Raw genomic sequence first — 27,175 nt, forward strand, 5'->3', positions numbered from 1 at the left:
TACCCAGTCGTCAAACAAGCTGATTCCTAGTTGCAAAGCTGTCTTGTAAAACTAACAGGCTGCTTTATTTTATCATCAACCAGCACCCTATCTATTATCAATATCATCATCGCCGTCTGGGAAAAGTTATAGGTCTTCTTTTGTTCAAGGGATTTTTACTACATTAATTTCGCACCAGCTCGTAATCGTCCATTGTCCATTTTTGTCTTCAAAATATTTGCTTAAGTCGAGCAAAAAAGCGTGTCAAACATAAATAATGTTTACAAATTTAAAATTACTGGTATTGTTTCTTTTTTACTTGTACTTGTGTCACACATCTCATTTTAAAACGTCGTTTCTAGATAGTTTCCATAGAGAAACTTTTTTTTTTTTCTTCTTCTTCTTTTAAAATTATGGCTTCAGCCCAGTGGGACTATTTCGCCAGTATCAAGGTATTGAGAGGTTTACAAACGACAAAAATTGTACGGTTGTACAAGACAGTGTACGGTGATTTGTTAGCTCTTGTAAATCGATAGCTAGACTTTACAAGAAGCACGTGGACTACCGGCCGTTGACTCCAAGATGGTGGTTAAACGCGCTTCAAAATTAATTCTCCATTCACTGCACACTACCACATTAGTTTACTGTATAATAAGCTATCGATATTACACTTTAAACAATATTAATAAGCAAAAAACAAAGTAATTAATCACGATGCTAACTATCAAGATGGCGCTCGAACCGGAAGTCCATAGAGAAACTTATATATAACATAGTTTCTAGTTGGTTTCTAGGGTCCCGTCAACCGTTCCCAAAGGGTAAAAACGGGACCATTTACTATAGTTGGTCAAGCAAATCTTGTCAGTAGAAAAAGGCCGCAAATTTAAAAAATGTAGGCGCGAAGGGACATCGTCCCATAGAAAATTTGGATTTTGCGCCTTTTTGTACTGACAAGGTTTGCTTGATGAACTATAAAGTCCGGTTTACATTCGCGTGCGAGCCAAAAGCCGAGCCTGGAGCTCGCGCTCGAGGGGCAGAGGGAGGGAGGAAGACGAGCCACGAGCCACGAGCCTAACGTTTACACTCGTGTCTCGTGGCGCGGCTCTCGCAAAGAGTAGTATAATCTCGGCTCGGCTCATGGCTCGCACGCGAATGCAAACTGCACTTAAGACTCCACTGTCCGTCTGAACCTAGGAGGATATAACCAAACGGAGTAGGTATTAACAGGCATTCCCCTCTGTCAAAAATAGTCGGCCAATGGTCATACACAATGTATGGACTGACGTTTATCTGACATGGTTATTTTGACGTTACGTATACATTTGACATTCCCCTCCCCCGTAAAAATTAGCAGGCTTTTTTATACAGCAAATTACAGACGTGGCGGCTCCGTTTGGTTATATCCTCTTAAGTTCCCTCCACACTCATGCGCGAATCACGGCGCGAATCCACGAACGCGAGTGTGGAGTCTAGTTCGCTAATCAGCGCCGCTTAGTCTGGATCGGCTTTTAGTTCTGAACTGGTCTGAACCAAAGAATATAATACTGAACGATATTGGAACGCACCTAACATAAAAAAAAATACTCACCTGACAATGGACATTGACACTATTGACAGTTTAAACCGTCAAACCACGTCAAACGTAAAATGTTCATGAAGAATATCTCAAATAACTATGATCTCACTCTTTTATCTGGTTTTAATTTAATTTTAGAAAGTGTATTAGTATATCAAAATGCAACAATCACCGTTTGAGAATATTTTTAACATAATTGGCGGATTATCCGAAGGAAATGAGAAGCCCATGAAACATGGATTCTATAACGCATTTGCCCTGTTCATTCTAACTATATGCTGTGCTGCAGTTTATGTCCTGTTTCTTATACTAGAACCCTTCTTCAAACCTTTGTTTTGGGCTCTTTTAGTGGGTTCGTTGCTGCACCCATTCAAATATAAATTGTCTAAGAAGCTGAAGTCATGGTTTGAAGATTTAGAAAAATGTAACACATCTGTGATATTTGGGTTAATGGTCTTACCTGTAAATGTTGTTAATTTTGCTTCGGACACTGTGGGACATCAGTTCATAGAACATTACAAGGTAAAATAATTTACACATAGTTGAAAAGTTAAGTCAAGTTTCAATTTCAAAGTTTATTTCGTTTTCATCAAATAAAACTTTACTTATGCCTCTAATGCTATATATTAAACACATCAGTTTAAATATTGGATATTACTTATTATTTAATTGTCTTCATCCCTTCATTTTTCAATACCTAATTCAATACCAAATGAAAACTTGTCATTCAAACAACTCTAAAATAATGTAGGCTACCCAAACTTGTATTGTTTATACTTTTTCTGGTTTCAGACTGTGATTGGGTTACTCTCTGCGATATTTGTTTTACCGTGGCTGTACAATGCCATTCCCCGAAGTTTGGTCTGCATATTCTGGCAGTTGAGCAGCTTCATTGGCTTCTCAATTACAAAGCTCATTGGCTTTTGCAGCTCATACATTGTAAGTTATTTTAAATTAACTTCTATCTGCAATATGCACAATAATAGCAAAGATAGACACACATGCGTATACAGAGGCCAATTGATGAATGAGGTGTCAATCAAAACCTATCAGTAAGACTATATACTCTTTATTCCACACATCAATAAAGAAACATATCACTATTATGTAACACTTTAGTTTTAATATCTATTTATTTCAGACTCTGACAATAGCTCTGGCTTATTTAATAAGCATATGCACATTATGGAGGCCAGAGCGATCTGGCATGTTTAAAGCATCATCACAATTCCTCTGGCTCGTTATAACGAGTTTCCTGGCCAGTTTGACTGGTTCTCTGCAAGTCTATACATTTGTAATGCTGCAAGGGCTATGTGTAGCTGGATTTGCACTTGAAGTGATTGATGTCCATAAGGAGTTATTAGCGATAGGTAAGTGTTTACACAATGTACAATTAGCAATGTACCTACAACACATTTGTATGTAACTTTCATAATGTAGAAGTCTTCTTCTCAGTTGGATACTCTTGTCAGAGCAGTTGTGGTCATTGAGGTTGTTGTACGGCCTTTGTCGTTGTTTCCCGCCATGCTTCTCTATTTATTGCATTCCGCATGCAAAGGTGACCTGGTGAGAGCTTTAACTTTGTCGGTCCATCGCAGCCGCAATCTGGGTCTTGTGCCGTCCACTCTGCCCTGGACAACAAGCCTCTCCGTGGCGTTGTATGTAGAAATATACTTCCACTTTAATAGTGGAAAGAACCAAATTGACTCGAGTTTTAGTTGTTCTTCCAAACATTTCCCTATTTATTATGAGTAGTGTGATAGCTCAGTTCAGACATAACCTCTGAGGACTTCATACAGACAGACAGAAGTACTAATGTAAGTAACATCCCAACAAAAACATAAGGGGTCATCCATTAATTACGTCACATGTTTAGGGGGAGGGGGTCAAGAAAATGTGAAATGTTGTGACAAGGAGGAGGGGGAGTCACAAACTTTGTGACGTCACATTTACTTATTTAAATTATTTTATTTGTTGTACAGTTAAATAACAAGTTTTTTTTTGATAATCGTTTAATTTTCTTTCCTAATCTGTTTTGGGTTATAAAATTACTTTTTTTTGACAAGTTTTCAGAGATAATAAAATATGACATTGATGCATCAAGGCGGTTTGGCGGCAATCCGAAAATTCGCTATCTGCCTCTTTATCGCTCGAATATGCAAGAGTGACAGAGATGTTAGATAAAGAAATTTTCTTGTTTCATGATAGATCTTCAGATTGTGGTAGTGGCGCCCTGGCGCCCCCTACGCAGAGTTTCGCTTTATATTTCCTATTGTCAAAAAATTTCAGTTTTTAGATTTTTCCTTTGTATATGCCTAATAGTCTACCTTCATGCTAAATATCAAGTTTCTAGGTCATCTAGAAGTGGGTTAGGTTTTTGGTCTATAAGTCTTAATAAATCTAATAATTATCAAAAATTTTTTTATTGAATTATCAATAATTTTCATTTTTCAGATTCTTTTCCTCTATAAATAAATAAATAAAAAGCCTTTTATTCCTTGCTTGCACTTAAGATTACAGTTTTCATGTTAGTTATTTAAGTATTACTGTTTTCTAATGTTAGTATATTTTTTCTTATTTTTGTTCTAACTTCTATATACAATTTTTACTTTATAAAAATAATGCTTCATTACTGTAAGTGTTTGTGTATATACATTAGTTATCGTTTTATTAATATGGTTCTGTTGCAAGAACCCCCGTTTGGGTATAGGCCTCCTCCAAACGGTTCCATCTCTCTCTGTCTTGGGCCACCTGTAGCCACGAAGGTCCAGCGGTTCTGACGATGTCGTCTTCCCATCTCGTATGCGGTCGTGCCTTACGACGCTTTCCTATAGCCCTTCTAAGAAGTTACTTTTCTCGTCCACCTGTCGTCTTGCAGGCGTGCTACGTGCCCCGCCCATTTCCATTTTAACCTTCGAGCAAAGGTTAGAGCGTCAGTAGCTTTTGTGACGTCACGTATTTTTGTATGGCGTATTTTTTGCATTTTCTTTATGTTTAACATGCTGCGCTCTATTCCCCTTTGACAAGAAATTAATTTTCTCTTTGCGCTTGTGGTAAATGTCCAAGTTTGGCAAGCATAATATGCATAACATATTATGTTAAACAAGGTAGCAGGTATGACGTGAAGACTTCTGTTTTAGTGTTTATTGGCAAAGTGCTTTTGAATATTTCTTTGAGACTCCAGTACTTTTTCCAGGTGTTTTGTATCTGTCTTACGATCTCCAAATCGTTGTAGTCTCTTGAAAAACCTATTTGTTTGCCAAGGTAAGTGTAATAATCCGTGTAAGCAAGAACTTCGTTGTCAACTAATATGTCTATTTTGTCGCTATTTGTCATGACAATTGTTTTTGTAAAATTCATTTCGAGTCCAGTTTGTTTGCTATATACCTATACATTTAATAGTCTACCTTGATGCCAAATACGATCATCAGGAAGTAGATTAGGTTTATGATCTACAAGTCTTAATTAATCTAATACGTATCAATATATTATATTTTCCATTGAAATTATCAATAATTTTCAGTTTTTAGATTTTTCCCTCCATATGTTTACCTTAGTGCTGTTTACCTTAGTTTACCTTAATGCCAAATTTCAAGTTTCTAGGTCATCTGGAAGTGTTTTAGGTTTTTGATCTATACGTCAGTCAGTCACAAAAATGTCGGTTTTTAAACGTTAATTTATCAATAACTGTTTGAGCTACGTTTATGAAATTTTGTATTTTAGACAAGCTTCAAGCCAAATTTCATGTGTGTAGCATAGGTAGGTTGAAAAGGTTTCAAGTTGTGAATGGGTCAAAAGTAGCTCGAAAAATTTGATTGATTAGGTATACCCGACTTTACCATAATATATTATTTCGAAAGCAAAATGTGCACATTATACTGAGCACTGTATTCGGCTTATTGTTATGATTAGGTCCCGTTTCGCCGGATTCTTGTTATGCCGGATTCCTGTTTCGTCGGATTTACTTAATTCCAACATATTTCTCAGTGATTATTACAGCTGTCTTAATTCTTTCATTACATTCATGGATGATTCATATCTGTGTATTAGGCCTCGGGCGTACTCACGGAGAAACGTCTCTAATATTCCGTTACCGTGAATGATTGTTCCGTTCCACGTTACGTTATGTAAATCATTATTAAAACGGCCCTTTTAGCCTGATCCCGTATGAAACAAAAAAATTGTCTGGATAGCGATTCTAAATGGGTATATTGATATTGGTGAATCTCTTTTTTGTCTCTTAGATCCTGAGACATCAGCTATAGTCGCAATCCAAAAAGTTTTTACCAACGAACATTGCAAAGACGCAATCAAGCATGATGAAAAGCCTGATCAGAGCGCTAGTGAACAGGAATCCACGCCCGAGAAAGAATCCCCTTCCGTCACCCCTGATGCCGCTATGAAAAGGGGAAGCTGGGCAGAAAGCGATCAAATACGCAGCTCGCCTCGCCACGCCAAAATGCTTTACAAAACTCGAACATTATCCGCCTTACCACTATCTAATACGAAAACGAAATCCGCTTTCGAAAATCGACTCATCGCCTCCTTCAAACAAAGGTCGATGGACGAAAACTACATGAAAAACAACTTCAATAGTGATGACGAGACCGCCTTATATTTTAAACTACTTTTCTTTGGATGCCTATGCATGCTCGTGTGGAAACATATTTGGCTGCTGCCAGTAATGCTGTTTTTCTTAGCAATCCATGTTTTGAAGAGAGTGTTGGACTTCTTTGGAGTTTGGTTGTTCTGTGAGAATCACTATAATAATTTCATGGGCAAAGTCAAAAATTGGTGGTCTGACAGGTAAAATATAATATTATATTTATTTACTCAGGATTACATATATCACCGTTGTTAGTAGGTTGTATAGGTACAATGTTGTTAATTTAGTTTAAAAATTAGTATACTATTATCTTTTTCAACCAATACCACAATAGGTATAATATACAGTGTTCGTAAAACAAAGAATATTATACCTTCTACACAACTTACTATAGCTATTCGTATACCCCTCCTACGTGGTATCGTGATGATGATATTGATGATTCATAAAAACATCATCCCATTTAATTTTTAACAAGCAGAAACGTCTGCGAACGATGCTATTACTTAAGCTTAGAAAATAAATTCATCCAATTTGATCCAATTCGTTTCAATGGTTTAAGCGTGAAGAGGTAACAGACAGACAGGCAGAGTTACTTTCGCTTTTATAGTTTTAGTAAAGATGCATATAACAAGACATCCCACAGACAAAACTCAGGTTGTAACAGATGTGTTACCTACCTACTATCTCATAAGTTCTCCGAAAATTTAAACGTCAAACGGGAGATCGAACTACCTACTCTGACAATATTCAATCGAAATTTACAGTTTGTTTAAATTTGATCATTATCGTATTGTATTTAAGTTTAAAATAAGGCCATGGCTTGGTCCTCAATTGAACTTTTTTTTGTGGATTCAGCACCACAATTTTTGTATTCACGGTTACATTTTATGTTTTAGACAGTCTGCGGCGGTACCAGCGCATATTCGTGGAATCCGCAAAATCCTTTCTAGTTTAAATACAAGCATAAGAGACGTGGCCTACGGCTCTGTGGATACTGTCTCTACTTGTATCGTCATCACGGGTCTTATTACATTTCTTATCGTCGCTACTATATTCATTTGTATACAGGTAAGTATTATTAGTAAACCTGCTTCGTCAAAGCACTTAAAATGCCTAGAGATACATAAATTTATACGTCTTTTTACCTTGCAATAGAAATTCTTGTTATTTAAAGATAAAAAAGGTCAAAAAGTTACTCTGTGATAATTTTTTTATCAAGTTAAACATTTTTCTTATTATATACAATTTGTTTTATAATCTAGAAACCTTGAACCCATCTTCTCATTCACACGTTTTAAAAATAGTACAATCAGGCCGCGTAGCCAACGAGTAGCGATCAAAACGCAACTGTCACTGTCGCACTAAATAATATGAAAGCCGCCAGATCAGCCGGCCTAGCCAAGGTGACGATCGCTAGCGCTTCGCTATCGAATCGCTTTGTGTATCTCTATCACTCTTCCATATTAGTGTGACAGTGACAGTTGCGTTTCGTTCGCTACGTAGCGTTAACGATTGGCATGTTGTCTACGGGGCCAGGGGGCCTAGTCAAGATGACACTCGTGCATTGACAAACTCCGATCAAAAAGTAAACATGTGTTAGGTTGACAGATGCTACAATCACATGATCATTTTCATACATTATTTCACTTTCGATTAGCGTTTTCGGATATTATGTACATGCAGTTGTGTTCAATTATAGAGGCCAAAATAAGAAAAGGACTAAAATCTGAATTTCATTTAAAGAGGTACCGTAATTTCATTTATACCTAGAGGCCTTTTGCTACCAAGGAACCGGGACCGGAGCTTGGTTGCAATTATCAGTATTCCCATTTATTCAGGTTTCACTGTAGTTTCTACTTGGACTTTGTAATTACAGTGTTAGAATGTTAAGCTCTACTAAAATAAGTCTTACCCTATTTAAACTACTGACTGCGGAAATAGAACTTTGCTTATTTAACACAGTTTTTTGTTCCAGATATACTCAGAGGCAATAGTGGTGGTCCAACTGAGCGGCAGCCTTCTGAACAGTACGTTCGTACAAAACAGCGAGCTGCACGCTTACCTCCCCGAGGGGTGGGAGGAGAAACTAGATTCCTTGATCGACAACGCCTATACTTACGGAAAAGAGGGCATATCGGCTGGTGTGAGTATACCTAATATGTACCCGGAGACAAATATTGGCTATCGGTCTTTGGAAAGAGACAATTGGCTGTTTACGATGAGTTGAGATGAGACCGGAATGGCGTCACGACATTAAAGTCGGAACATCAAAACATGACAAAGACTGGCTGGAGAACCTAAAGCAGAAAAGTCTCCGTCGTGCTCTACCACCTAAAGTGGACTCGCGTTTTGTGTGCGATCGATGTGGCAAGAAATTCCGCGCTGCAATTCCTATAGCTCTATAGCCATCGACGGCGATGCGGGACCCCATAAACCCACAAGTACCCCAACAAACATGTGACGCTGTGGCCAATGCCACGGGCGACAGTCCATCAATATAAATCGTATTTATTAAGTGTCGTTTCATATCAAAAAATACTGCACTTTATGGACTTTATTAGTTTACGTCAAACTGATCACATCTAAACTTTAATGGCGTTTTTCAGAAACGCATTACAAGCCTAAATTAGCTATGACTAGAATCGTTTCTTTATCGGTCATTTTGACTTATGGATTTGTAAGAAATGGATAAAACATAACTTAACAAATTCAGGCTCATAAAGTTTTATGAATAAGGGGAAGGGGGTAAATATGTACAACGACTGAAAAATGTAACATTGGTAGTCTACTGACAATGCTTTCGAAGCTGAAATTAGTCGAGTCTCTTTCCAAATACCGACAATATTTATCGACGAGTACCTACTGCATATATTTTTATTTTATTTTATTACGACATAACTCACATAACAAAACTTACGTATAGAGGGAATACTTGAAAACTTTTTAAACATTTTCATGCTCGCGGTTGGATAAACAGCTACGAGTAGAAAGAGATGTAAGTAACGAGAGCTTTTTTAGGCTCATTATTAGGTACCGTAGGGTGAATAGGGACAAAACATAAAATTAGTGATTTACCTTATAATTCCTTAAAAAAACCCATACTAATTGTATCATTTGACTGAAAATAATATAAGATTTTATATAATACAATTTGTGTGGATATTTTTTAATCTTAACATTAAAAAGTAGAATGTTTCACTCCTCCGACATGTGACGTCATAACTATGATAATATTTCGTAAACAAACGTATATTTCGTAAAAGCAACTAATGACTAGCTAACCCAGCGCTATTGTAATTACAATTATCTTATGCGTGTAGCATAATTTAAACGATTTACCAACCATTATTTCAGTTACGATCGAATATGATAGAACTGCACATTTCGAAGATAAATCTTTAAACTGGGCTGGGGTTAGATAGAATCTGAAAATAAACCTGATAAACATTTTTTTTTTAATTTTAATAAAGGATTTGGAAGTTACAAATACTATAAACTTTAAATGTAACATTTTTTTATGAAATAGGTAAAGAGCATACTCAAAGAAGGCGACCCTGAGAAGATAGCCCGTGTGGAGGAGCAAATTCTGCAGCTATGGGATCGCGTGTACCAAAGCTGGGTGTCGGGACAGTTCGCGCCGCAAATCGGGCCCACGGTCGACGGCAGCGCTGTTCACGACTCGTGGGACAACTTCGTCAACGACATCTCTAACACGCCTGGTAAATAAAATAAAATAATTTAAAATAAAGATAAAGATTTGGTAGGTGAATAAACTGATGTATTACTTGCATTAGGTACGAGACGTTATTCAATGTGTAAAGCTTAGTTCTGGATCCGTTCGCCCAAAAAAATTGGTGGACAAGTTGACGGAAATATTATAACGGATGTGTGAGACAACTTACAAACGAACTGGCTGGTGCGTGGTATGAGATTATAACCGGTTGTTTTTCGATGGTCATACAGAACTCTTAGATCAGCTTAGTTATAATAAAGGACACCTAAACCTTGTTCGAACTAAACACCTAAAACTGTGCACATTACAATTATTGGACAAGTGTAAGATAAAATTTTACCGCGTACCGGAAGACGAACTGCCGGTAGGCCTCCAACGAGATGGAGCGACGGCCTGGTGAAGGTCGCGGGACTCGCGGGATTTCGCTGGATGCGAGCGACACAGGATCGGTCGGAGTGGCGAGCCTTGGGGGGGGAGGCCTATGTCCAGCAGTGGACGTCTATCGGCTGACATGATGATGATGATAAGATTAAATGCATGCGCCGCATTCAGGAAAGAACCGATGACGATGAGCACGTTTGCCATATTTGGGCCATTTTATTCAGTTGTACACCCCGAAAAATGTTGGGTTGAAAATAAATCGCATAGGAATTGCATTTAACCTATTTTTATAGATTCATTTATTAATAGATTTATATAAAATCTAAGTGGTTTATTTGATTATTAAGTAAACATTGAAGAAACAGTGCCCCCGCTAAGTCGAGCAAAACAAAGAGGCACGGCCGTACCATCCTTTTCTCGATTGTTTTTTCTTGAGCAGGGGGGGGAGAAACGATCGTTCCATTCCGAAACAGACTCAGTATCAACGTTTAAAATAAAAACAAAAGGATCTTAATTTTGTAATGTGTTTATTATTATTTTTAAAAGAGTAAATTGAGAAATTTCACTTTCATTTCAACATAAATGTAGAAAACGTTTTCTAGAGACACTTACATATTTCCATTCCGTTACTATGAGGATAAAATGAATCAAACTTTTTTCTATTACTATATTGTGTTACACGTTTATTCGACGTCGATTCGATCACATGTAATTAAAATGACCATTTTATACTAAAATAATGAACACTAAGCTTTGTCAACTAAGTATCTTCTTCTTGTCCTAAGCCTTATCCCATTATCTGGGGTCGGCTCTCCTTGTCTGCCTTTTACACAATCATAAATTATTTATTTGCATGAATAGGGTCAGATTACAGTTGAGTTAGGACTGCAGTCCCAACTCGATATAACTACACGACTAAATGAATACACTAAATAACTGAAAACTAAATGTGGATTTGATAAAAAAAAATCTTCATTAAATTAAGCCCTATAAATATGCAAAACATTATATCAAAAGTATTGGCCAATCCAAAAACGCTGTGTACAACTGAATAAAATGGCCCATTTAGCACTATGTATTCATATGACCTATTTTCCTATATATAGTGGAATATTTGAGACCGAATGACGTCTTGTGGGCAATAAAACCGTCATTAATTATTCTATTAGTTACTGGGAAATGCGATGACTAATTTATTTATTACTACATATTAAAAGAAACGTAAAACTAACGTCACCCAATAAAGTATAAAGGTTTTTATGAACATTAATCATTTTAATAGAATAATGAGGTCTTATTTCTCCTCCGTCGGGTCTAAATATCAGACTGCAAAACACAAATGCTTATTGCGATTCTCGGGATAAGACGGAGGTGCGACGTTTGTTGGTTTTCTTTATGTTGCAACCGGGAAAGTACATGAATTTTAAGGACATACAAAGTACCAGTATCCATTATTATGATCAATCTATACAATTTTAATGTCAAGATTTATTTATTATTAATTTTAACATAATTTTATTTTAATTCTTATTATAATTGTAACTGTTGTCTTATTGTGTTATGCTTATTATGTATATGGACCAATGTTGTCTGCAATAAATGATAAATAATAACAAAGGACCTAATTTCATATTCAGTATAGTGACGTTGTAGATTAGGGAGCGAATGCGTCTTTAAGTTGAAAAACTGCCATTTGCGTATTTTTGTACGACCCGATAGCTGACACATTTAAAAAAACGTATGAGTTGTCGTTAGGTTGTTCTACTTATTTGTGGAAGTGAGCTACAATATTTACGTAATGCGTTGGATGCGTTACATATCGGAAATGAACGAATTGTAAACAAGTAATGCCAAACTGAACAGTAAACAGTAGTTTCCTTACTAAACAGCATGCACTTCGTAATAGTAGGTACCTAATTACTAGGAAATTCTTGCAGGCGTGTTCGACTATTCCGGCATCGTAGCCTGGGTGCAAGCCAACGTGGGCACCCTGAGCGCCATAGCTACAAGCATTTGGGCACCGCTGGCCAGCAATGTATCTTTGCTGGCCGGGTCGATCGGCGCGTTCACGTCGCTTCTACTCTCAGGTGGAGGTGCTGTCATCAACATGTTCATTAACTTGGTATGTTTAGCACTAAATTGATAGAGATATAACAGAGGTATACTCGTAATTATTTTGTAAGTAGTAGATAATCTCCAACTTCTTAAACAAAGTCGCATTTTACTTTTACAAGCTTCCAGTAGTGAGCATATATGGATGTTTTAAAAATAAAAGACTCGGTCAAAAAAAATCACCTCACTTTAGCACATTCCGTTTTATAAATGCTGAGGTAGGTATTAAGGTGGTTCGATTTTCATACAAAATTCAATCTGCTTTAATTAAGGCACTACACACTATTACTACACAAATATTTGCTCATTTATCTACTTTCGAATATTCGTTTGCGCTAAATTAATAGAAAAACTTTGTTTCATACAGAAATCATACATAAATCAACGTAATTTTTTCATCAATTTTACGTATGTGTGTGTCACAAATGTCGTGTACAAATACGTTGCGTGCGGCGTTGCCACTCTATGACGTTGGCGACGTTGCCTGGCCGACCTGGCAGGATTTGCAGTGCCGTCATGTTTAGTGCATTTTTATTTGACAGTGTTGACACTGACACATAGGGTCATGTTTATTGTGTCAATTTGTTTGTATAAATTGAAAATGATAGCAACGTCTAAATCAAGTTACAAAAATCATCGGTGTTCTGGTCCGCGAAAATCCAGAAAAATTCAGACTCAATTGAAGCGGAATTCATGATGGTGAAGTTTCGTAAGGTAGGTACAGTTTCATTCCTTCATTGTACATTGTAATTTTCTCGTGCCGATCTTTTTAGAAAATAATTCTCACTTCTTCCGTAATGGTAGATAATTAGATATAAGCAGTGAACAATACCTATATAATGTAATTATTACTGTTTTGGTTGCCGAATAGTCAATGTGTCACTAACTCTAGGTTTTTTTTAGGTATTGTGCAAAATGAAGAGCCATTCTTGGAAATAAAATGTTTTCCTTCATTAGCCAGAAAAAATCAGGACATCCTCACTGCAATAAAGTAAAATAAAACATTTCCTGGGGATGAAAATTATGGAATTTTGCCTATGAATGAAAAACACAATTATTACTAGGTAAGTAAATGATAACTTTATTAGAATCCATATTGTTGCATCATCTTTCTTCCTATAACATTAGAGATTTTGTGCTATCATGATATTATTTTTCTTTCAGGTACAGGGACAACTACGGATAACAAATATGAAAAAATGTTATTTCATTTGTTGTGTGAATCCATCTACACCAACAAGACATCCACTGCTGGATCTCCACAACGACTGGTCTTGCAAGACCGGCCAAAATATCGAGAAATAAATAATATAAATAAACATGATAAATATCCCGTTTTCTATAATAGTTATAATTAGAAGGCCATGCAATGTTGTTACTCACTGTACCTACTTGAATCCAAAAAAAATATATAAAAAAAGTTTTAATTTTATTTTACAATTACTACTTTATTATTAGTACATTACGATACAAGTGCGAAAAGTAGGAAATTGGCAACGAGTGGCGATAAATTGAAACACGACCGAAGGAAGTGTTTTAATCGACACGAGTTGCGAATTTTCTCTTTTCCGCACTTGTATCGTAAATAACTATTTCAAACTGCAAGGGTACGATGATAGATCTCAATTCAATATAATTTTGCAACATTTGGCATTATTAGGTTATAAATTGTATGGAGATGAAATCTATCATCGTACCCTTCCAGTTTGAAAAATACTATAGAGGCTGGGCAGTAAGGGATTGCTTTACTTGTAGAACTATATTTAGCCCTTTAAAAAAAAACTGATACCTAACACTTACAAACCTGGACTTCCTTGGGCTAGTGCTACTAAGAATCGTCAGTATTCTCCATCCTTTCTGAGTTGGAAGAACCCAAAAAGGTGAGATTTGTGAGTCAGGTTTTCAATATATGTGGCGTTTTCAACCAAACGGGTACCTACTTATTGTTGTCATATTTCCATAAAGCTTCAAAATGAAATCAACCTAATCGACAACCGACAATGTGGTACCTTTTAGTTCAAAACGTCACATATTTTTATAAAACGTTATAAACTAATTTATTAATAATACTGAATATCTGGGAGAAAAAGAAAACATAAGTAAAAACTCAAAAATGCTCGTTTTCCCAGAGATAGGACCTAGCTAGATCGAACCCCTTACAGCAAATTTCATCGAAATCGTTAGAGCCGTTTCCGATATCACTGAAATATATTTCGGTTATATCGGAATCGGACAAGAATTCGAAGAATAAAAGGTATAAGAAACATAAGATAACACAAAAAGGACAAAAAAAGTACCCCTGTCGTACCAGTCTCGAACCCGAATCCTCTTGCACGTATTTCCACGAACATACCGCAACGCCATTGCAGCATACTTACACTGCATGAAATTGTCTACTACAAGCATCACGGAAACACTGTTTGCATGTGTGAGTAATAGTAGGAAATAGCATGACAGAAACACTCTGTCGACTTTAAAAGTGTTTTTTGCACTAATGAAGTATTCAATGTTTATTATAATAGTTCAATATTTATGTAAAGAGTGCGCTAAACATACTTTTAAGTATACAGATACCAACACTATTCCACAAAAAAATAAAACCTGAAAATTTGCGAAAGTGACGCCATCTAGCGGGGTTTAAGCTTTGGGTAACCTAGTCGAACCACCTTAAGAGTCCGAACTTATACGCATTCTTTCAAATCCGTATAGGTAATCCGTATAATAATTATGTCCAAGCTAAGTCTACATCGAAGTAATCTGGCAACACCACCATCAACTTCATATTCTCAATATTCTCATAGAAAGTTTGACACCGTCACTTACTTATTAAATCAGTTACTTATGAAATCGTCAGGTGGCAACCAAAACTCACTAATTACTACCACAAGTTCAGAGTTATATTAAACCGTACGGTAGTACCAAAACAGGTTTTTTTTTGCAATTAGTCAGTTTTGGTTGTCACCTGACAAAACATATTTTTTTTACTATTAATTAATTGCTCACAGGCAATCTGTTAGCTTGTTTTCAATAGTTTTCACTGAAATAAAACTGTATTGGTCTTCTTAGGTGGTGTTCTTTACAACGCTTTTCTACTTGCTGGCGTGCAGCAACGCTCTCTACAAGCCAGTCGAGGTCATCACTCAAGTGCAGCCCAACTTCGGACCGCGACTCGGCATCGCCTTGTCCGTCGCTATAAATCAGGTATGATGACGGTGACGCCGACGCCGACCTTTCGATCGTCAATGACGACTTGACGACCAACCCCGGCGACGGAAGGTCAGCGCCAAATCCGACGGTATGAAATATCGTTTGGAATTATCGATGAATTTCAATTGTTCTACTCTTCATCTAACTCCGAGTTGATTGTAATATTTATCAGCCGTAGAAAAACAACATTATATCACTTGATTGATTGCTGAGGCATCAGGAGCTCACTATTTTATGTTCGACTCTTGAACGTTCGTCGAATCAGTCTCGTTATAAACTGTCAGTATTTTTTTATATACAATTGAGTCGCTTAACTTCAAACTCGGGTAAATCCATTTGTCAGATTATGCGATTTTAGTATTAAGAAAAGGTAATATTTGCTGAGAGGGTCGAATGGATAGAAACTCCTTTTCTGTATAAATACATAGGTTAAAAATGAAACTGAACCACAATAATCAAATTAAAATTAGAAATCGAGTGACACCACATTCAACGAAATTGGCTCAGCCAGTAGGTACTATTTGGTGCTACGGCGAAACACACGAAATTAACTTGGCTGCTAAAATCACTAGGTGCCTTTCCTTTTAGCTCTGCTCCAACATCATCTCAAAATTTCTAAATATATTGATCATTACACAGCAGGCAGTAGGACAAGTTCTTTCTGTTGTTGAATCCTAAATTCTCATATTTTATTTATTTCTCCAGGTGTTCAGAGCGTCATTCAAAATGGCGCTGTTTTACGGGTTATGGACGTGGCTGGTGCACAATCTGTTCGGAGCTAAAGTTGTCTACTTACCTTCAGGTAAGTTGATAGCTTTTTCTTGTATAAGTACCTTCGCTCATCATCGTTACTCGTGGTTTTATATGTATTCTTAATGTTAAACGTATTTGAAATTACATAAACAAGTACATTACATAAATAAGTTTTGGTCACCTAATGTAAAATTAACCATACTTTACTAACCCGTACCTTTGCTTTGACGAAAGTAGAGATAGAAAGTATAATTTTATTCTATTGATGGTAAATTCCAGCATCTAAAGTATAATAACCCCAATTACATCTTCTTTTCGTATTGTTTTGGCGATCCAATCAAAAACGGGCTCTAAATATTGGTCATTTCTACGCACATATGCTCATCTTGCATTGACGCTATTACAGATAATTCCGAAACGCTCTGTATCTGTCAAATTCGTCCCGAATGTCATTGACCTCTAAATTATTCATTACGGCCAGATAAATAAGTCGTAATTGTTTTTTTGCGTCACGAGTTTCGCAAAGACTTATCTCCGAATGATGTTCAGTCGTAGCCGCTGTGCCATTTTTATTTGTTGTGTTTCATTCAGTGCTTTGATTAGTTTCAAACAAATGTTGAAAGAAATGTCTTCAAGAATGAAACTCGTTGTGTTGTATGTTTTCCTACCGTTTACCATTGGCGTTAAAATTGGCTTCACTAGTTGCCATGACCGTGGTTGGCAGTGCAATAACAACTTAGCTAACGATATTGTTTACACATGCCCATTGGACAATATCGTAAGTACCTTATTCACTACTTTTTAAGTTAGCTATTTGTTTTCATTTAAGTACGTATTTGCCTTGCTGCTGACCTTCTGCTGAATTTTTTTGCTTGCGCTGTCTCTTTTCAAATTATTAAGTAATTTAAAGTGCTAGTTATGGTCGTCTAAATAAATGTATTTTACAATTTAATCACACTTTTAACGTTTAACCCAACACTGACTAAAACAAGCATTGTTTTAGGAAAATGTGATACATCTCAAAGATCACTACACTCAGCACATAACGAGTCTAACTGTGCAGCGTTGTAAACGCTTGAAAGTAATTCTGGATTGTTCTGTACTGCAAAGACCATCTCGCTTACAAGCATTCAAAGTAAAGGATTGTGAAAGACTTGAATTCGCTTCAACAACCACTAATACACTGATACAAACACCTTCAGAAGTAACGATCGAGAATGTCCGGGAAATAGTCTCCTTTCCTAGAGGCATGTTTAAATCCCCGGGAACAGATACCGAACTTAAATGCTTAGGAACAACGAGCTTAAAGAAAATTCGTATAACAGACAGTAAGATAAATATTATCAACAGAAGAGCAATTTCTAATGTTAGTGGAATAATGAATATTGAGTTCGAAAATATCACGATAGTTGACGTTGAAAGTCAGGCGATAGAAGCTACTATGAACAGCAATTCAGGTGCGTTTAAAGTCACAAACAGCAGAGTTGATAATTTGCGTTCTAAAGCAATCGCAGTTCATAGCAATAGAGCTACAATAACAGACAATGTTTTTAATGATATATCTACAAAAAGTATAAACATAACTGCCGATTACATACATTTTACAAGGAACGCAATAAAGGATATCTCTGACGACGGTCTAATTGTAAAATCTGGTTATACAGATATATCAAACAATCAAATTCATACACTTAAGAGCAATGCATTAGCGAGCATTAAATGCTCAAAGAAAATAATTGGCAGAAAACTATTTAGTTTTTCCAAAAATTCAATAGAAAATGTTGAAACCGACTCGTTATTTTTCGACTACCAAAGTTGCAAATCAGCTGGCACACCTGTTTCTTACAGAGAGAACAAATTGAACTGTAACTGTCGCAACATCGCTTTCCTTGGAAATGCAGCGGAAAACGCTGAGCTAAGCTATTCAATTTTAGATTCCGCATCTAATAACACATGCCTGTTGGCGCCTTGCTTCCTTCCCGTAGATGTGGTGAAGATGCTACTTGAGAGCAACATGTGCCAAATAAATTTGGACCCAGAAGTCATGTGCTTGCTTTATAATGACAAAAAATCGAAGAAGAACGAGGTGACAGACGAGGACGTGACAGAGGCGGCTTCAACGTTCTATTTGATACGGCAAGCCAGCGGGCGCAATGGTGACGCAAGCGCCGCCATCACACCCATAAACAAGGACGATCTTTTAAGAGACAGCCATATGAACATGACTAATAGAACTACCATAAAAGTCGTGTTCGATTCCTCCAAAGACTTCGTAGAGACCTTACGTAGTACTAACTCATCTCGCAGAAAGCAAGTCGAGGAACCCAAAACCCCTCCGAGAACAGAGTACACGAATCGGTGCGTAGGAGCGCAGTGTAGGACCAACGCCTACGATAAACAAAAGGCGTTAGATTTCTACAAGTATGTGTACGCTCAACTGCGAACTCCGAAAACAAACACTAATACGAAAACTTAACTAATTGAATAAAATTATTAATGAATTCGTTTATTATTTCTTTTTCCTTTCAAATTAGGGGGGTATCCTGATATGGTAACATATTTTTGTGTTTCCCTTCGCACGATCTATAGATTTTATGATTGTATTAACCATATTATAAAGTCTATCGATGCTGGATTGCGGTGCATTATTTATTCGGTTTTTTTATACCACGACAGTGGCAAACCTTAGTTACTGTTTTGACTATTTAAGATCCAATACACAGGTCCCAATACCAACTGTAAATAATGAATTTAAATTTCTGACCGTTTGTAATCTTCTATGCCATTTAGTTATTGGCATTCACCTAATGTCAGCGGCACAAATCCTGAGCGTAGCGAGTGTTTCAACACACGAGAAGTAAAATACATTTGCACCCGTGTGTAACACAAAACTTTTCCCCTCACTATAGCGAGGAAAGTGCAACATCCACAGGCGTTAGATCATCTTCATCACTGGAATCACTCATTTTTTTACGATAAGTAATATGATATTATTACAGATAAAACTCGGGAAGTTGTGTATTTTTAGTTTTACGTGTCGGAGTCGGTGAGTAAATTTTTGTTGACAATGTTGACATTTCTGACGATGCGTTTTGAATTTGCATCGACTCAACTTGTGCGTTCAGAATTACATTCAACATCATTTGAAAAAACAAATGTTTCTAATGGAATTTAAGGTTTATGACTTAAAATCATTAAATTAAGCCAAATTTGGTATTTTTTTATTAAATTCTCAAACCATTTATTTAATTATAATTAATATCGAACGAACCATTATTATGAGCGTTTTACGTTTTGTTATCTGTCAAAAGCTACTTAAACACGCTCCATCCAAGGTCAAATTACTTTCCCCACTAGTGGATAAAATGCGTTTTTCCCCTCTTGTTTTAAAGGATAAAAGACGGCTTTCCGAGCTAGTGAGGAGAAAAAATATGATTAGAATCAGGCGTTACTTTGCGGAAATCCATATTAATTAATACAAAAATATTACTTTGCTAATGCGCGAAAAGATAACGTGCTAGTCAATCAATGCTAACCCGTTATACTTACTTGCGTATTTTTTACATGCAATAGGAAATATTACGCGAAACTCTGTGTAGGTGGCGCCACCACCACAATCTGAGGGTCTATCGCGATACAAGAAAATCGAAATTTCGTTATCTAACATCTCTGTCACTCTTGCATATTCGAGCGATAAACAGGCAGATAGCGAAATTTCGCATTCGCGTTTCCCGGTAGATCCTCCGTAAACTATCTGTAAACAAACCGCCTTGATGCATCAATGTCATATTTTATTATCTGAAAACTTGTCGAAAACCTGTTAATGGTACAGTATGTATATGTATAAGTTAATCTATGGTTTACTAAAAAGGCTAGTGCTGACTCTGGTGGAAGAACATTGCAGTAATATCCCCTATTAATGTTGAATTAATAAAATAAAATAAAATGAAGATGATGTTGTATAATCTACTCTATACTGTACGAGTCCAATATGGATTCCAGTGTTAGCTGCAGTGCTGGGCGCTGCTCCATTTCTTGGACCGTACTTGGCCGGGATCCCCGCAGCGCTGGACGTGTGGCTGCAAGGCAGGCCTATGGCCGCGCTGATGCTGCCTATCGCTCAAGCTGCGCCCATCGCGTTCCTTGATGCCGCCGTCTACGCTGAAATCAAAGAGTAAGTATTCCTGGCCCTACATGGAAATTATTAGTATTAGGAGCTGTCAGGTCTCTTAAGGCTTGTACCGATAAACAGTACATTGTGCAACGGGGGGGTGTGAAATTTTGCAAACGAGCTCTTCAGATACACGACAGCCGCAAGCTAGAGTGCATTATAGACATGAGTTTGCAATATTATTACCCCCAGAGTTACACACAATGTTTTTCATCACATTTGCAAAGAAAAAACTAAATTTTAAGCGAAATAATTCTTAAATACGGTGACATTTCAAACATTCGTCCGCCATATTGGCATTTGTTGACAGGTTAGACTTCGAAGGCACAGAGCAATTCGGCATTCAGCCACAATTGAAAATTGTGTAAATATATTTTAAACGGCTATTAAATTAATCAAATTAAATATTTTTAAACATAAACAAGACAATTAAATTATAAACGTTAGTATTTTTAAAGTAAACTCATTTTATACCTTGAATTTTAACAAGTATTTTACTTAGAACCTACTTGGTTCGTATGATTAGTGACACTGACATCATTTAAATAAAAGCTATAACTCCCGTAGAAGTAAAATAGACTTTACCTCCCGCTACACATGCGTAAAATAGCACGCTTACCGAGCAAGTGTGATGAAAAAAACAAGAAAAACCGATAAGCACGATGACTACGGCTTTCTTACCGCGGTAAAAATAAAAAGTTTGTAATGTTACCAGTGATTATGATTTTTCCTGCTAACCTTTGTTGCGATCGCTGTCTGCTGCGATTATAGTATTTTTCACATAGCTTGGGTATAGTGACAGCTATCATCTCAATACAGTTGATGCGTTTGTAAGGTAAGTTGTATGTAGATGACAGCTGTTACCGGCTATGTAAAAATACAATAAACGACTCGTTCCAGATTATTACAATTCAATTCAATACAAATATTCTTTATTGCTCACCAATATGAAAAAGAACATGACATACAAATTAAGCACTTAAACTTAATTATTCTTCGCCTTCCTAATATAACTTAGGAATGTTTGTAATATTTTAGTTTTTGTTTATTCTTTCAGCGGTGGCCATCCGTACGTGACCGGTCTAGCAATAGCTGGTGGTATATTCTACCTCGGCCCCGAGGGCGCGATCCTCGGCCCCCTACTCCTCTGCTGCCTCATGGTGGCGCTGAACCTTTCCTCTGCCTTCCTCCGCGACACGCCGTCTGAGGAGCGCGCCGCCCTGCATTCGCGTGTCAGGTAAATGTACATAGACCCACTTTACTATGTAGGTATAATATTATTTGATTTGAAATTTGAGACAGTGTTGAAATTTGAGACAGTGTTGTTAATGAGTAGTGGATTTTGAAGATATGCTTTTAGGACAATAAAAATGCATTGGGCCTGTTTTCAGCGATAACTTTTCTGTTAAAGTTTAACTGAATCTGATTATTGTTACATTACCGAGCTACCAATACATTTATGATGAAAACAAAAAATAACATTTTTTTTTTTAATAATTTAATACATCCAAAAAAATATGTTCAGGATTAAAACAGCATGTTCCTGTTTAATACAGATGGTTTGATAATTAGTAAAGTTTACATATTTTCTCGTATAGTGTATACCAAAGTGGTTGGTGAATCGGAAATTCCCTCGGCTTGTTTTTTCTCAAAAGGTTCATTCGACACGTTTCGAAATATACAAAAGTACTTCAAAGTCCATTATGTTCAAAACAAAATTTCATTATCCATTTTTGTAAATAACCGTTTTACTTTCTTGTTTATTGGTGAATAATATTATTTTTGGCATACTTGTGATAGGTAATAATGTGTGGGTGTTCCTGTTGATTTAGGTCATTATTGGGATTGTTTTATAATTAAGGTGTGTATTTTTCTTGATGCTTTTTTATGTAATGCACCATTCGTAGTTATTTGAGCACTACATTTAGAATATATATTGCATTTTATTACATCATATAATCCTGTACAAATATTTTTGATACTTGCCAACATGGTTAAAAGGAAAAAAAAACTTTAAGCCATGAAAACTTAAGTACAGCCGGCTTTAAACTGATACATTACGTTTTATGTCATAATATCACTTTATTATAAAAGAACCACGGAAATGTAACAGTGATTATACAATTTGGAAGTTTTGAGCTAGCTCTGCTCTTCTCTAAAAATGTTTATATTGACAATGTCTACATTTGAAACTAAGATATAAGGTAGACGTCCGAGTGGTCGTCACTCTCCCAGTACATGTCATCTTTAAAGTTAAATCCTTGTCAATAGAGGTGACGGCTGGGTGTCGTTTATTGGGTATTAGCATGTCGAGCACTAGGACGTTTAGGTACAAGTATCAACGACTGTTTTGCCGTGCTACAACTAAGTTATCCTTGCACGCATCACATTTCGCGCACTTCATAAATTGAACATTAACAAAGTTAATGTTGCAATTATATGTATGTTAGGTAAGTAAACTTACATTAAATGTAAGCATGATAATAAATGCATGCTGCTTATATGTTTGCGGTAAGGTTTTAGGTGGTTTGGTCTGCATTTACTGATATATTATACATATTTTATTGTCTATAATTTAGTCATTTCTTAACTTTTACCAAGTTTTTAAATTTTTTAACGTTTTAAAGATATATATTTTTATATTAATACTCGTTATTAAAATAATACTCGTAAGAACAATAAAATGATTCCAAATTTATTTGCAGGCTCGGTGCTTTTCTCTGACGGGCATGCATGGACTACTAACAGTCAGTCAGTCCCCAACTGATTTGTCAATTAATAAGCCAAGCAATCTATGCTATGATAAATAATAACGATGCATTCGTCACAGGGAAATTATCTAAAAAACGGTTGAATAGAAAAGTTTAGGTGCCTACATATTTACAGCCATTACATGAACTTTAACCCTCTAATCATTCACGGCGAAATTCAGAAACATAATATTATTGTAAACTTTAGTAACGAACCGTTTAACCCGGTTCTCGAAATTAAGTATTGATTGAGATTACGTTATAATGTTTCTAATAATTAGGTGTTTCTGATGTAGGATCGGGCGTTATTATTTTAATTCATACCTAATACATAGTTAACATTAATTTAATACACTTACTTTATTTATAGTATTCATTCCATATGATACGACCAGATTAAACTTACATGAATAGTACCTACTTTGGTACTACTATTAAATATGTTTATGGAAATGTACAGTCAGCTGCAGAGATAACTGACCCCCTGCATAGAAATTTGTTTGCAGGGAGGGTCATCTATCTCTGCAACTTACTAAACCTATTGAAATGTATTGAAATATACCTACTTACCTATTGTTATCTTACCGGTCCTCGTGCCGCCCAATGTAAAACATACATATCAACAGCATTTTTATCATCAAATTTTTTATACTTCCTTAACAAAAATGGTGTATGGTGGGCGGCACGGAGCTATAAATACGTAGACCCCAAGTTTTAATAATCATTTTCAACGCAGTCTAGAAGTTATTTGGATATGACTATGCAAAAATAATAAATTGTCCTATGTATGACAATATATTGCATAACTATTACATGGATATTTTACAGTTATTTTGGTATTTTGTTCCTGTGTCAGAAAAAGGAATTTATTCTGAATCTCATTCATGAGTAATATGAGTATATATCGGAGATTATTAATATCATTATATTCATTTATTATATATTTGAAATTATTATTATGTTTAACAGTCAAATTATTAATTATGTGTAGAGCTTTAGAACGTTGTAGACCCAGCCGCAGAATTGCATGGCCACTTTATGAATGATTTCATTAATAATGTGTCCATGCAATTTTGCAGCTAACTGTACTTTGCTTCAGTGGATGCACAATGTTGTATTGTATGATGTCTTTTTAACATACTATAGATAAGTATATTTGTTGTTGTTCAATTGTAAACCTACATACACACAAAGTAATAGGCGTTGCATGTATTAACATTACTTTTAAGCCCTTGTCATCAATTCGTTTTAATTGAGGAATTTTGAATAACATCATTTACTAGTCACAGCATTTAACTTCATAACTTAACACACTCTGCTAGCGACCCGCTAGACGAGTTCTTTGTTCGTAGCCGCTTTTCGCTACAGAGCGGAAAATACGTGCTATCCGCTACGCTCGTAGCTCGCGCTGGCAGTGAATGTGTTAAATAGCCTAGAAAAAGTAATTTTAGTTCCTCGTAAACATTTTTAAGTGAATGTTTTTTTTAAACGGTAATTTTCAATGAATACGTATAACAAAACACCTTCTAAGTTAGTAATCAAAGATAATTTTAATGAATGTCAGCCCAAATATAATTATTTTACTTTTATCTGACTTGTCACATTTATATTAAATAAAAACCAGAGCGTGGCCTACACAATAACGCATGTAAAGGCACTTTATAAAACGAACGTGTAAGTTGTTACCTATGTTATGACTACTTATGACTGATGAAAAAAAACTATGAAAACGGATAATATCGCGTATATTGAATTTATAATTCATCCCCACGTTTCGAACCCTTTACAGCGTTTGTGGTCAACCACACCCGTGGTGTGGTGTCACCCGTTGACCACGAACGCTGTATAGGGTTCGAAACGTCGAGATGTATTATAAATTCAATATACGCGATATAATCCGTTTTCATAGTTTTATTTCATGATTAACTATCGCGGTAACCGAAGACAATATAACTTATGACTGACTTAAAATCCTTCTTGCTTCTAGTCTCTCTATTATTTGTTTAATAGTGTTTTTCGCCAAATTTAACACGAATAAAGCAATAACGAAATAATTCAGTAGGAGTCGCTTAATTTACCTACTTTTTTATAATTGAGATATATTTTATATCGATTTAAAGAAAATGGTAAACGGAACATCATTTACCGACAAATACAGTCGAGTTTATTCGGTATTTAATTAACCAAGTCCTGTGCTTTATTCACCAGACTATAAAGAAATTGTGTACCTATACTAGATTAAGACTAGCTAAATAGATGCCAAATAAAGGCTTCCAGTATGTCATTGTGTGCGCAAATATTTTAAAACGCCTAAATAATATAATATATATTATATAGAACTACGAATAAGAAAACAGGCCAGCGTATTCTGGGAAAAGTCTGTGCATAAAAAACCGGATGTATAATTATTATTCGTAAAGTACCTACGTACGTACTTATGTATGTTCTATTTACGTCGGTCTGTATTTCATTATTGATACTATATTCCTATCCAGAATAAGAAAGAATAAACTGACAGTTCGGGGCTGGGCGTATATTCCATGAGATTACCACGTTATTGGTTAATATAATTATCTATCTTGTACTTTTTATGACAAAATTTAATTTTATTCACGTGGGCCTCAATTATATTTTTTGTAAATATGCTTATAAATAAAATATAATAACTTTCAAACTGCCGTGCCGCCAGGTTTACTCTCCTAATTCTAGATACGAGTATAGTATCAAGATTCGTTAATGAATAAGTTACATTTGTTAAGGAGAGAGCGTTGTCCTGGCGACCGTACACATGAACTGCAGTTTCCACTAGGGATGAAAATTCCGGAAAACCTCAAATGGTTTTTTTCGGGAATTTTACAACATTTCGTTCTTTTCGGATTTTTTTTCAGTTCTATTCAGAAAAATTAAATACGTCACACACAATGCCAATGCCACTGATGAGTGTGACAGTGTCAATGCCATAAACAAACACATTAGACATGCAACCTTAACCTACCTGTTTAAATTCCTAATTAAGTATATTGAAAAATACAGAAGTTTTGAAAAAAACTTGGTCTTTTTCAGCTTTTTTTTCGGAAGTATTGTAACTGAAATTTGCATTGTTTTTTCGAAAGAAACTTGAAAAAAAACGAGCTGTTTTGAAATTTTCCCGTCATTTTCCCAGATTTTTCAACGCTAGTCTCCACGAACTTTCAAAGGTTTCGTAAAATGTGCTCCCGATTATCTGATGTCTAGTTATAAGAATGTAAATCATTATTGTATGCCATTATTGTTATTTACACGCTGTTTTCTTATTTTTATACGTGGTTAAATCTATTTTATGAAGCCTATTTTTTGGTACAGTCGCCATCAGATATATCGGAGCGGCCGAGGTGCTCAAAAATATCTGAACACGCACCTAGCGCCTTGACAATAGAGGCGTGTTCAGATATTGTGAGCGCCTGAGTCGCTCCGATATATCTGATGGCGACTGTACTTAGATAAATGAATGAGCTTTGCATTGCGCTTGTTAATAAGGCCTTGTTGGAATCTACTTAGTTTTGAAAAGCAGTTGTAACAAACAAAAACGATCCTTTTGAGGTTTCGCGATATCTACTTATTTTTTAAACCTCTATCGTCACTTTCATTCAATAAATATAATAGTTCAGATTATCAAAACAGTATTTAAAATAACATATACGTATATTGAAATCTGCAAAGCCCTTAACAGTTCAGAAAGCATCGTCCAAAAATGAGTTAAGCTTTATCATAACTAATATTATGGTATTGTATTGCAATGAAATGCACTAAAGATAGTTTATTATACGCGCATATTGACATTGCGGCAAATAAAAGTTATATATTAATTTGCTTTAAAATTGTTTTTTATTTATTTCATATCCAAAACCACGCTCAAAATTAGGTA

The 27,175-nt window shown here is 35.8% G+C and overlaps 2 protein-coding genes across 3 annotated transcripts; both read left to right on the forward strand.

Annotated features, from left to right (window-relative positions):
• Nucleotides 1-1,611: 1,611 nt before the first annotated feature.
• LOC134748447 (transmembrane protein 245) lies at nt 1,612-27,128 on the forward strand. 2 transcript variants are annotated; one of them, XM_063683240.1, is made up of 14 exons: nt 1,612-2,077; nt 2,348-2,494; nt 2,697-2,925; nt 5,800-6,361; nt 7,061-7,232; nt 8,140-8,307; nt 9,691-9,883; nt 12,216-12,400; nt 15,457-15,591; nt 16,303-16,399; nt 20,353-20,524; nt 21,579-21,758; nt 22,354-22,382; nt 23,227-27,128. In XM_063683240.1, the coding sequence occupies exons 1-13, from the start codon at nt 1,715-1,717 to the stop codon at nt 22,379-22,381; spliced, it is 2,631 nt and encodes an 876-aa protein (XP_063539310.1). In that variant the 5' UTR covers nt 1,612-1,714; the 3' UTR covers nt 22,382; nt 23,227-27,128. The 2 variants fall into 2 exon arrangements, with proteins under 2 accessions (XP_063539310.1, XP_063539311.1); XM_063683241.1 differs by lacking the exon at nt 22,354-22,382.
• LOC134748104 (uncharacterized) lies at nt 16,684-18,857 on the forward strand. Its single transcript, XM_063682800.1, has 2 exons — nt 16,684-17,128; nt 17,354-18,857. The coding sequence occupies exons 1-2, from the start codon at nt 16,889-16,891 to the stop codon at nt 18,824-18,826; spliced, it is 1,713 nt and encodes a 570-aa protein (XP_063538870.1). The 5' UTR covers nt 16,684-16,888; the 3' UTR covers nt 18,827-18,857.
• Nucleotides 27,129-27,175: the final 47 nt, after the last annotated feature.

This window comes from Cydia strobilella, chromosome 16, assembly GCF_947568885.1.
Source record: "Cydia strobilella chromosome 16, ilCydStro3.1, whole genome shotgun sequence".
NCBI lineage: Eukaryota > Metazoa > Arthropoda > Insecta > Lepidoptera > Tortricidae > Cydia > Cydia strobilella.